At 42.3% G+C, this 13,681-nt stretch overlaps 1 protein-coding gene across 1 annotated transcript in view; it reads right to left on the bottom strand.

Moving 5' to 3' along the window:
- ADGRL3 (adhesion G protein-coupled receptor L3) overlaps positions 1-13,681 on the bottom strand; it is a 958,921-nt gene that overhangs the window by 800,862 nt on the left and 144,378 nt on the right. The window contains exon 2 of the mRNA XM_075204791.1: positions 13,236-13,463. Coding sequence (XP_075060892.1) covers positions 13,236-13,290 — 55 coding nt within the window. The 5' untranslated portion in view covers positions 13,291-13,463. The remainder of the gene's footprint in view (positions 1-13,235; positions 13,464-13,681) is intronic.

The following is a 13,681-nucleotide window of genomic DNA, read 5'->3' as shown; positions in this document are numbered from 1 at the left end:
TAACAGGAGATAAGATGGAAGAAAGGTCAAACAAGCCGGGTTCGGTACACAGAGAGGCGTAGCGGTCCAAAGGTTGAGGCAGAAGCGTAGTGGAGGGCAAGCCGAGGTCGGTACACGTGTAGTAAATGCAGGTAAACAGGAACAGCAACAGGAGCAGGAGCTAGATCACAGGCACAGACCACAATAATCAGGCACTGGAGACAGGAACTGGCCAGGCTTTTATAGGAAGTCAAGGGGTGGAGCTAAGGCATGCTGGAAGATCAGGAGATCACTGGAACTGATCTAGAACACTGAATAAAGATAAGGAACTGTCCAGCAGCCAGAATAGCTCAGTCAGCAGAGCAGAAGTCCACAGAGGCAGAAGCCCTGGGTTCGAATCCTGACAAGAAGTCTTGTTCTCTCCTGTCTCGGAGCTACTGGTGGCCTACACTCCGATCTGATCTCAAGGATTTCAGTCTTGTGAGATTTGTGCCCAAAACAAGATTCCTAGATGTCACCACTCTGGGTTACTCCTGCCTTTACCCGTGCCTGAACGCCCCTGGACTAGCATATCCATGGACTTTATTACCGATCTCCCACCCAAGGATTCAATACTATTTGGGTGATCGTCGATAGATTTTCTAAGATGGCCCACTTTGTCCCTCTGAAGGGTCTGCCCCTAAATTTACTCATAACAATCATGTACACGATTCCACTGGTTCCTCTCCCTTCTTTATTGTGTCTGGTGTCCACCCCAACCTTCCTAATTTTTCTCGTCCTCCTGCAACTTCTGTTCCTGCCACCCACTCTCTGGTTCGTGATATGGCTTTCATCTGGGCATCAACAAGTGAGAACCTAGTAAAGGCTTCACAACGATATAAACAAACTGCTGATCGCCATCGTAGAGTCGTTCCCATCCTCCACATTGGCGACAAAGTCTGGCTCTCCACACGGAACCTTAGACTCCGAGTACCCACAATGAAACTTGCTCCTCGATTCATTGGGCCATTTCCAGTCACACAAGTCATTAACCCAGTAACCTACAAATTACTCCTGCCCTCCTCTCTGAGAATTCACAATTCCTTCCATGTCTCCCTGCTTAAATCATTGGTCCTCAACAGATGCTCCCGCAAGATCTCTTCACCCCAGCCTCTATTAACTGCCACTGGTGACGAATATGAGATCAGTCACATTCTGGACACCCGTAACTTCCGTGGACGCCCCCAGTACTTGGTTCATTGGAAGGGCTTTGGACCCGAAGAACGGTCGTGGGTATTTAAGTAGGATCTTCACGCCCCTCGTCTCCTGGCTAAGTTTATCAAGAAACAATCCTTGAGTCCTGCACCTCTCCGATGGAGGAGGGGGGGTACTGTCAGGGGCCGTCCCGCACTCCTACCTGGTGCCGGGACAGACGCCTTCTCTGCTCTCATCCCGTTGCTAGGTAACGGGATGTCACTTCCGCCCGGCAGACAGGATGTTCGGGCGCATGCGCCCGAACATAGCGTCTCCGTTGCTGAGGGCCGCTTCTTGTCGGCGGTCAGACCAGCTGACCGCCAACCTCCACTCCCACCAATGATTGGGGATCTCTGTCTATTTAAGCCTGACTCTGGCACCACTAGGGTGCTAGAGTATCTAGTCTGCTAGTCCCTCTCTAGGCTCCATTGTTACACATATATCCTTGATATACTCATATTGCTTCTACGGATTCTGACCCTTGCCTGCCTGACCACTCTCTTGGATTACCCCTGGTTCCAGTATTGACCTCCCGGCTTTGACCCCTGGCTTCCTGACTTCTCTCATGCTTGTCTTCTTGGTACCTTCATTGCCCACACGGTATTGACGACTACGCTTGTTCATATACCTCGCTGGTAGCTACCTGGGAGGGCCGCGACCGACACGTCTCAGCGGCTAAGTCTAAAACTCCTTGCGGGGTTCCCTGGTGAAGACCTGGGGTGTGGTTAGACTCCGCGTAGCAGCGCAAAACAGGTAAGGCATTCCGATTACTTTGCTTGTGACACTGGGATTTTAAAAAGGGGGTAAATAATTACATTTCGAGTTTTCTTTGGAAGGGGGTTTAATCTGACCAGTTGAAGTAGAAGTTGTGCACCACCCCTTTTCACACTTTTTATTTAACATCCCAAATACTAGTGTTTTGGTAATTCACTGCACACTGGTATGATCATACCACATAAGTGACAATTACAAATAACAGATAAAGCCCACGTCATAAAAGGTTGCACTGCTTGTTACACCAGTTAAGTCCAAAATAATGAAACATAGTAGAAGTGCATGCATTGTATGTCTGTGGCATTTCAGACAATGGTGAATTGGTTACATGTTTTAGGGAAAGCAGACAAAGTAGCGGTGGCAAGATAACAATTGTTTAATTATGCAGTACACAAATAATACATATATTATATAACATCTATTTGGGGATATCTACAGATTGTAAGCTTGCAAACAGGGTTCTCTTACCTCTCTGTCTGTATGTATTACCCAGTATTGTCTTATTAATGTTTGTTCCCAATTGTAAAGCGCTACGAAATTTGCTGGCGCTATATAAATAAATGATGATGATGATGATTCTCACTAACCCAGGAGCAGTCACACAAAAAGCTTCAAGAGGATAATTCTGCAAATTCTGCAGGACTACAGGTCTGACAATTTTCAGCATTAAGCCATTCGGAGCAAACATGAACATTTTCAAAATGAACTTGTTGTATGGATTGAAAAAATGATAAGCTATTAAATTACTTAAAAATCCTATATATTATAATTATCACTTTCTTTGTTATATACTGTACCTTGTTACATTATACACACAGTTTACTTTTACTTTTCTTTCCATTAGGGATACTATATACAAAGAGGTTATAGGGGCCTATTTGTGAATCTGGTTTTTCATTCAAATTAAAAAGATAATTGCATATTTAAGTATCATGTTAATTTATGACTAGGGCATTGCAGCATAAGGGCATTGAACGCATAAGCAGTTTTTTGGAACTTGTGCCCGATGACTAAAACCATTGTGCCTGATGGCTAACACCATCTGAAGATAGCGCTAGCCATTGAAGCCTATGGGGAGAGCATTGTGGTAGAGGGATCTTAGAATCCTTCCCTGCAGGATCCTTCACTGCATCTTACATGCTCTCTTCTTCATTTACTATCATGCAGGTGATAGTGCCCATAGAGGACATAGGAGATAGGAGTTCGCAGAAACAACAGTTTTTGTGACTTGTTCCGAAATAAGAATTTTCATAGTCACAATCTTTCATTTCTTATCATTGCGATAAGGAATGAAAATGATTGTGTTTAAAACACCACCTCCTGATCCTAGCTGGCACCACAAAGTCTGAGATTCATTTATTAACATCAGGATGTAATATGTTCTCTAAACTTGGATTTAAATGCAATTTAAACTTAAGAAATTTAACATCAATGGATTTCTAAATTATTTGCTGTTAGGTTTCCTATCTCTCTAAGACACATGATGAAAGCCTTATGACTCCCTGCTGTGTTTTGGGGCATTTATGTAAACAGTTTATGTTAAGTTATAATTATGTTTTTCCCCAAAAAATATTCGCTATTTATTTAAAATATATATATTTTGTTATATTCTAATGATAGTTAACTAGTGACTGTAAATAAATATTAATTAATGTCTTCAGACTAAGTAATTCAGCAACTACCTACACATGATGTTATTTATATTTTCCAGAAAAGCATTCTTGACATATACATTAGCTTAATTTAGTATTCCCATATCTCATAGTTTTCTCCATCTTTTTGGACAGTGAAATCTAATGTCAGAAGATGAATCATACAATATGATATATGGCAACCCAGAGCTGGATTAAGGCTTTGGGGGGCCCGGGGCACTTAAAACAGGGGGGCCCCTAAGATCTAAAATTAAGACAGTGGTTCCCAAACTTTTGCATTTTGCGGCACCCCTAGAGTCTCCATAATTTTTTCAAGGCACCCCTCCAAAATAATTACTGAGCAGTCCCGTTTAATAAGTAGTTGGGTCAAAATAGCGTAATAAGTATTTAGATCAGGCCAAAAATACTCATTTAGTTGTATGCAAAAATAATACACATAAATTGAATTTACAGCTAACTCACTCTGTGCCCCTGCATCATCTCCACACACACTGTGCCCCTGCATCAACTGCATCCACACTCTCTGTGCCCCCCTGCATCCACACACGCTGCATCCACACACTCTGCGCCCCTCTGCATCCACACTCTCTGTGCCCCTCTGCATCCACACACTCTGTGCCCCCCTGCATCCACACACTCTGCGCCCCTCTGCATCCACACACTCTGCATCCACACTTTCTGTGCCCCTCTGCATCCACACATTTTGCATCCACACTCTCTGTGCCCCTCTGCATCCTCTCACTCTGCCCCCTTCTTCATTCTTTTGCCCCTGCATTGCTGTTTCCTATCACCATTCCCCTCCATTTCTTTACTTACCATATTTGACCTCCTTTCTTCTATTTCTTCTGTCTTTTTTTCTTACCAATTCGACGGTGCCTGGGACCCAGCATCCTCTCTCCTGCTGCTTGTCACTGAATGTCGGGCATGATGCCGTCACGCTGAATGTAATATATATATATATATATATATATATATATATATTAGTACAGGTACTTGTAAAATGTACAAGCACCTCTGTATAAAACGCATGTAAAAAAACGCCATTGGGTACATGGCTATAGGCATTGACAAACCTACATCACCTACAGCCCACAGTATGACACTTACAGCTCTTCCAGAGGGGCTCGCCTAGGTTGTCTGCATAAAACAAATCATTGCTTACACAAAACTAAAATACTGTACATTAAAACAATCATCAAAAGCCCACATTAAAATGGGTATTGACACCACACATTAAAACTAACATTGAAACCACACATTAAAAATACCATTGATGACGTACACTAAAACTAACAATTATATCGCAAGCTAAAACTAGCAATGATAACACATGCTAAAACTAGCAATGAAACAGCACGCTAAAACTAGCAATGATAATGCACATTAAAAATAGCAATGACACCGCAAATTAAAAATACCATTGACAATGCACATTAAAACTAGCAATGATACCGTACATTGAAACTAACATAAAAAATAAACATTGATAACGTAACACCAATTTTGACTATATATATATATATATATATATATATATATATATATATATATATATATATATATATATTCATTCATATACACTGTGTGTATCAAAAATGCATTTAAAGTAATTCTTAGAATAAATGGCTTTCCAGGTGTGATCAAGGTGAAATGCTTTAAGCATCTGCAACAAAACACTTATTTTGTAACAATAATGTATGAGCTCTAAATGTGCCCAGTGATTGGAGGTGATTTGAATTAAAAACAGTGAAGGGAGAGTTGGCAATGAGATCAGTACAGTGGGGGCTGACAATGATTTGCTGGTGATATAGTAAGTGCAGTACAGTGTGAAGCAGGACAAACCTCCCAACTGTCCTTGTAGTCGGACCAAATCTTGACTGTCTCGCTTAGTCACCCAAATTCTGGACTGTCCCGACAGATTCAGGACAGTTGGTAGACTGTCCTGCTCTTTCCTACCTGTTCACTTTTATCACCTGTGGCTCCTGGTGTCTTTAGATCAGTTGCTGCTTGTCTGGATCCTGGAATGTTGGAGGCCCTATTTGGAAAAAAAATGGGTACATGAATGTAACAGATTCTGGATACTTCTACTACTAATCTTGATTAGCGCTGGCTTACCTGAGGTGCGGAGTCTAACGATCTCCCCGGTGTTAACCAAGAACTGCCGCAAGGCGGGGTGGGCTTCGCTGCCAGGAGTCGCAGGTCGCGGTCCCCAGGTTCGCACCAAGATGTAGTACAGCGGAGTGGAGCGGAGGTAGCGGAGTCAGACAAGCCGGTTCGGTACACAGGAATGGAGTCAGGCAGAATCAGAAGGCAACTCGGAGTCAACAAGCCAGGTTCGGTACACGGGTCACGAGAACAGAAGAATGGTCAGCAAGCCGGGTCGGTACACAGGGATAGGAGAGCCAGGGTAGTCAAACAGGCAGAGATCAGCACACAGGAAGACACTGGAGACTGGAAGACACAGCAATTCACGAAGTGCAGGAGCCAGGAACAGGTAAGTGTTGCTCTGACACTCAGCGAGTGTCAGAGTGAGGTTTTTATGCTGACGGGGATTCAAAATCCCCGCCTCTGGGTTGCGGTCATGTGACCGCCGAACCCGGAAGTGCGGCATCCGGACGGAGCGGCGGGGATTAGGTAAGTCCGTTACAATGAAATTTAGAAAACTCAAACCAGCCCCGGCAAATCAATAGCACACACATTCAATAATTAGGCCTCCTTCTAGCCCAAACATTAAAATTATAGTACTCACATTTAATAAATAGATCTATTTCCCTACAACCAGTCCTGACTCTAAATAATTAGTATACACATTTATTAAATGAACCTATTTGCCTCCCTCCAAGTAGCCCCAGCAATAAATTAATAGCATTTACGTTTAATAAATTTAACAATTTCTCACAACCATCCCCAGCATTAAATAATTCATATTCACATTTAATAAACAGCCCTCCTATCCAACCTAAGCCCCATATTCATTTGCTAACCCTAAACCTTTCAAGCATTAAATGTCCCATCATCTCACCTAAAATTAATAGGCCCCAATATTAATTTAAATAGCCCCATCATCCCACAAATAAAAAAACATAAAGTAACACCCATTAAATAATTAGCCCCACCTACACTCCACCATTAAGGGCCTGATTCATTAGTAAAGCAAAAAAATGAGTAACTGCACCTTGGCAAAACCACGTTGCATTGGAAGGGGGGGGGGGGGGGGGGGGTAAGGGCAAATTTAAAATGTGATGGCAGATTTATATTTGGGGTAGGACATGTCCTAGATCAACTTTAAATGTCAATGTACAAGTAAAGTTATAAAGTATTTGTGTCCTACATTGAAAAACAGGCAGAATTTATCTCATGTGCAAAATAATAAACTAATTTGCACCCCTTATATTGTAAGAGTTTTGTCCAGGAGAAAACTTACTCAATTTTTTGCCTTTTTTTTCCTTAATGGATCAGGCCCTAAATGTATAGCCTACCTCACACCCACGTTATATTAAGACTCCCCCCTTTTTTCCTTTATACATTTTAGTAACAAAGCCCCATCATTACCCCGCATCTCTGACTTTGCCCCCTTAATGTCTCTCATTGCTGCCGTCTAGTTCTCATTGCAGCCCCTTCCCATAGTAGTTTTCCCTAGTGCAGCCCCTTCCCATAACAGTTTTCCCTAGTGCAGCCCCTTCCCATAGTAGTTTTCCCTAGTGCAGCCCCTTCCCATAGTAGTTTTCCCTAGTGCAGCCCCTTCCCATAGTAGTTTTCCCTAGTGCAGCCCCCCCTGCCCCTCACTTACCTTGCGGCGCGCACCATTGCTCCTCAGATCAGACAGGAAGTTCCTGTCTGTACCGCACAGCATCGTGTGACCCCATTAAGCAACAGGCAGCCTCGCGATTGGCTGCCTGTTGTTTTCCACTGGCCACCAATGTCTGTGATCGTCGCTCCCCCGCTCTTACAACCCCACCAGCAAATTGACTGCCCCGACGCCCCCCCTCCCCTCTCTGCGCCCAGTAGCCCCCACCCGGCGCTGGAGCGCATAGGGTGAACTTAGGAAAAAAAGAAAAACGAATTCATTAGGGAGGCGGCTTCGTCAAGGTACTGGTAGGCTCAATCACCAATTCGCCCCTGTTGACAGCTGATTATCAACAGGAGTGGTAATGCGGGCGGCAACACCTGCGGAGAGAGGGGGGCCTGTTGCGGTAGCTGTCAGTTGCTGTCAGACAGCAACTGACAGCAGATGAAGTCATACTGGCGGCGGGTGGCCCTCAGAGAGAGGGGGGCCCGGGGCACTTGCCCCCTGTGCCCCCACCATAATCCGGCTATGTGGCAACCTGTTTATTTTTATTAAGATTGATACACATACAGTATAAACTTGGTTAATCGTTTATATTGTGTGACTACAGACAAATCTTCCATACCCTGATTATTAAACTTTCAGATAACTTAGGGCTAGTGTCCTGCATTTGGGCCATACAAGAGTTAATATTCTAGCTAGAGGCTGGCCAATCAGAATAGATTAAGATAGATGGTCAGGATTACTAGGAGTTTATAGAAACCAAGTCTAGATGGTGTTCTTCCTCTTTGTCACAGGAAATTTATCCTCCCACCCGGTCCCCATTATTGTGTGCAGTCTTTAAATTGTATGTTTAACATAGTGTTTCTTCCAGAAAGGTCTCGGTGTGTCAGAGAAGTAGGCCAATCAGCAGATCAATCATCTGTGGCCTAGGAGCACCTGGGTTATGCGATTGTCACACTTTGTTGTTAGTAATGACTAGTAGCTGATTGGCCTTTGCTTTTTTGCCACCACTACTTTTTTTTGCTACTGAAATTGATTTAATTCAATACATTTGTTATCTTCTGTGTTGTTATTTCTTAGTTAAGTAAACAATTTGTCAGGGTGCATAATGCAAAGGGAACAGTAGATCAACTGCTAGGCTACCTAACATAAATTACCCTTTTTTCGGTCCCTTCGGTTCCTAATTGGTATTACTTGGCTCATTTCCCTTACTTTACACTTTTTACATTACACAATAGTATTTTATGCTGGTGAAGTATGGAGTCATAGTGAGACAGCAGCTGCTGCATGAACTGTTCATTGCAAGTACAGGAAGTACATAATACACAAAATATTCATGTGCCCTCACACTATAAGTATCCCAGGGGTCTAATTCACCTTTGTACATAAGTCAATTTGCGTAGTGCATTTTGCGTGAAATAGCTCTGTGCATGCTAAGAAACAGGCCTTACGCCAATTGACGTAATTGTAAGCAATTCATGTGTGAATGCAACTGACTCGAATGCCTACCATTTGAGAGGCAGAACAAGGGAGGGGATGGGTAAACTAACGTAGGCCATGTACACAATAGGGGCACTCCGACGCAAATGCGGTTAATTCAAGTATTGGGTTTCTCATAAGTATGCTTGGTTCAAGTCGTATAACTTACTTCCACTGCAGGGCAGGTGTAAATATCGACTGATAATAATGACTGACATGGCATAGTCTATGCTTTAAAAGGTACACATTTTTGTCTGTTCTATGTGTCTACGGATGGAAAGTACTGTGTGGACAGAGCATACTTACACCCAGATTCAAATGGAAGTATATCTTGGAATATGCTTGGATTTGAATACGGACGGAATGAGGCACAAGTTCCGTGTTCTTTTTTCAAGTGCAAATTATGTGTACAATTCATTCGGACATAAAAAGGCCCTAGGTATCTAGATCCACGACTCCTTTCTTCTTAGACAAGAAAAAATAATTCAACACGTAATAATGTAATGATTGTCTCAGGAAGACATCCCTGGCGTGATGGATAAATGTGTTAGCCCAGGTAAGCACTGGCCAAACAGAGGCGCGGAGTCTAACGGGTACCCCGGTCTTCACAAACAACTGCCGCAAGGCAGGATGGACTTTTGATCAGCTACTAGGCACAACACAGTGGAAAGAAGCAAAAATCCGACACAGGTCAGCTAGCCGGTGTCAGAGTAAGCTATATATAGTCTGCAGGTTTGAATATGCTGCCTCCCAGCCACAATCATGTGACCGCCCAAACCAGGAAGTGCTGATTTTACACAGAGACAGAGGAAATCAGCACCAGAGGAGTGTGGAGAAGGTAGGTTTGGTGACAAATAACAAGGTAACAGTAAATGGAATGTGTTTTGCTGTTCTAGCCACCATTGCAAAACTATCATTCAAGTCTTTGGGGGTGGTCTTCTGTTTCTCTCTGTGTAACGATTATGAAACCCTGATGAGCAATGCCTTACTGATTGATATTATTCTGAGTCTCAGAATTATCAACTGGTGCAGTTACAGACTGATACTCAAGTGGTCGGAGGTTCTTCTTGGGACATCCATTGGAATGAATGTCTTTGCTACATTGGCGTGAAATTTGGTCCCTTTGTAAGTATTAGCTCCCAGGAACAAAGACTATCTTTGCAGCTGTGCTGTGGTCATCGCACTTACCATTATGAACCTGATCCTAATTTGTATCTGGCCTGCAGTATCTCTATGCTACCAGAGGTGCTCCTGTTTGGCATCGGAAATTTTCACCTTCTCTGCAGAAATTAACCTCCTTCCCTGATCATCACCTGCAGCTGTTCCACTGCCTTATATACTCACCCTAAACATCGTTCCTTGCAGTTCATCAATTGTTTGCTGCTTCTGGACCCTGTCAGTGCTCCTGTGAATTGTGCCTGTTGTAACTCCTGATTATCTGACTTTTGCCTGTTCCACCGTTTTGCAATTTTGTCTATGACCCAGATCCTGGCTTCGTTTGACTCCTGTCTACTCCATGGAATTATTTGTGTGTCTTTCAATTTCTGACCCTGGCTTGCCTGACTCTTTTCCTGATTCTCCCGCAGATCATCCGGTGCCTCCAGAAATCTAATATCTGCAGTCCACTGTCTAACTTAGAAAACCAGAGTCTCCAGCTTCTATGCTTATCTGGCAGTCCAGATATCCAATAGCTAGAGTCCACTGTCTAAATTTGAAAACCAGAGTCTCCAGCTTCTAAGCCTTATCTGGCAATCCAGACATCCAATACTTACAGTCACCTGTCAAACTCGGAAAACCAAAATCTTCAGCTTCCTAGCTTAACCTGGCAATCCAGACAACTGCACTCCCTCTGGACACCAGTACCTCCTGCTCCAGTGGCTAGCCAGGTAATCTAGCCTCTTTGTACCTGCACTCCCTCTGTTATACCCGGATACCAGCATTACCAAGCCTTTAGTTCCTGTTTTCTCCAGTGTGCCTTGTATCGTAACCTGATTCTGCCAAATACATTATCGCTGCACATCGCAATGATGCATATTTAGGCACCGCTGGAATGTATCATGCTGGGGCTACTCTAGGAGCCCCGATGAACTGACCCCTCTGCTTCAATCTATTATTGCTTTATACTGGCAGCCTAGCGCTGCCGTTGAAACGAGTAATTGCTGTGCTCGTGCCAGAGAGGCTTCAGCAGAATCCCATAGAAAAAGAAAGGAAATGCCCTCCTGAGATGGCGTTACCTCTCTGCGCAATGCAAAGCTTATCAAAGCTTCATGCACTGCAGAACTTCGCAGTCCCCATATTAATCTATGGGGACTGCGAAGACAAACGTAAAGAGGGTTGATTTCTGCAATGGCCTTTTAACGGAGAAAACTGCTGTTTTCTGCATTTTAATGGCTTATCCTAGTTTGATGCATAGATATCTCTGTCTTGCTCCCATTACATTAAGCAGCAATGAGTTTTTCTTTTCACTGTCCACATTGTTTCTATCACAATACAGTTCCACTTTCTCAATGAAGGCAGCCCAATACTCTATGGTGCTATAAATGCTGCTATTGCGGCAATCTATGTGACATCTTGACTGTTTGCAGCATTCTCCCACCTTACATTAAAATTTATGATAACACCTACATATTCCAACTGCGGCTTGTATCTACAGTACTCAGTCTTCATTTACTCTCTCAATCCACTGTTTCATTCTGAGGGTGTGTTACTTTTGATCCTCATCACCATTTGTGATGTATTAACAACAGTACAGGTTATGTGAATATACAGTTCGCCAAGTGGATGCTAATTTTTGCAAGGAAATAAAAACACAATCGCAAGATCTTCCTATGACGCTTTTGAGGCCCGCTCGGCATGATAGATACCCCTTTACTGCAAGGTAAGACTAGTGCAAAGCTTTGCTGCTTTTGACAGGTGTGGCTGAATCATGTAGAACTAACTTATTGCAAAAATTTATTTCAATTAGTGGCACAGTATGCCACTGTATATCATTGCAAATGTACTGATTTTTGATATTGTGTTGCATTTTTGTATTGGAAATGTAGTGACTTCTGGATAATCACTAGTATCTCCAATTAGTGTGTAAAGGTCCTTGTCAGGACTCTTGAGCAATAAAACATCACTGCTTGAAGAATTGTGCCTGAGGCCTATTACCTGCTGTATCCTGTGACCAACAGATAAGACCTTAAACTCTAATCCATTCCCCAGCTGTTCTATGTTGAACCCAGCATCTCTATGTCAACCTTCTTCCCGCTACACCGCAGTAAGCGGTTAGGAGCTGCCATCCAGCTCAGAGTAAAAAGGCAATATAGCAGCTATACCAGCTTCCCAGAAGTAAGCGGTTCTAGGAGCCATAGAAGGAGCCTAGTGACGGCAGCCAAATTCTTCTACAACTATTGCACAGTTGGCATTCACAGTCGGCGAGTGCCTGGTGGCAAAGTGACACCAGTAGGAGTGGTCAGTAACAATCGGTTACTGACGGTGAGAGAAACCCAGATAAACTGTGCAAGAAGAACATCTCTTCATTTCTCTCCCCCAACATACCGTGTGGCAAAGTAAGTCACAGTTTATCTTCATCTCTAATTTAATAACAACCCGTCTGGCGACATTTAAGAATAACTGGATTCTATTAACAACTTCACTATTAACATAAATACAGAAAGCCTATAATGGCATATGTTGACCAAATATACAAGTACAACAAATGATAATAAAATCTATAACGCAGCGAGAAGGTAAAAGTTGGTAATAGGCAGCTGGGAAGATAGATTGCAAGTGTTGCTTTGAGTTAATCGCAAGTCCAACACAAACACACTACACTGCTATAAAATTGCTGTGCAATAGTTTTTCTGTTGTGTATTACTGCAAGTGTTCAGTACAATACTTAATGGTTTGGTAATAAAAAATATTTAAAATACTGTGCTAACAAAATAGATAACAATACATTTCATTTTCATATCAGGTTTATGTTTTATTTTTCTGTACAAATGTGATTTTCATTGAAAAGACTACCATGTGTTTAATGTGTAAACATTTACAATGATAAATTTCTTTATATGTCTGCCCTTGTTTTACTTGAGTATTTGGGGATTTATTAATTATAATTACTGAGGACTGTAAAACATAAAATTAAGGTTTGAGTGTTTGCTTTTGTAAAGTACATCTCCAAAATGTACTTTAAATAATATACAAAAAAGTGATAATGTTGACAATTACTTTCATTTTCGGTTGTTTTTTTACAGACAAATATATATGGTATATATATGGTATCTACTGAGACTAGAGAGGTACTCAAAAATATTTTTAAAAACAATTCTATTAAACCTCACCATGAATTAATGTTACCAACAGCGTCAGGCAGAGTAGCAGTTGTAGTGACCACATAGCTGTGAGGTATAATTAGAAGAGAGGTATGACTTGGAATTTCCCTTGCAATCCTTTTTCTTCAAATATATATAAAAGTCCCGTCATCCAAAGGCGATTAAAGATTAATATATTGTACATCCAAAAAGTGACGCAAAGCCACCAACAAATTGAAGACTGGAAAGGTCCAAGACCTAGGAAAAGAAAGGAAAACATACATCAGGATTCTATTAAAAGGCACCAGCACAAGTAAATATATTTCATCTTAGCACTTTTTGACTCTCTAAATCAGTGTGGGACCAGAGGATCCTATAGAGAACACTAACCTCAAATAGGTTGCTGGGTATCTATGTATCATAAAAATACACAAGGGGGCGCTAGTCTTCTCACTTCCCATCTAATTTATTTATCT

Source organism: Mixophyes fleayi, chromosome 1, assembly GCF_038048845.1.
Source record: "Mixophyes fleayi isolate aMixFle1 chromosome 1, aMixFle1.hap1, whole genome shotgun sequence".
In the NCBI taxonomy this organism is placed as follows: domain Eukaryota; kingdom Metazoa; phylum Chordata; class Amphibia; order Anura; family Limnodynastidae; genus Mixophyes; species Mixophyes fleayi.
This window is presented reverse-complemented; position numbering and strand designations above follow the sequence as displayed.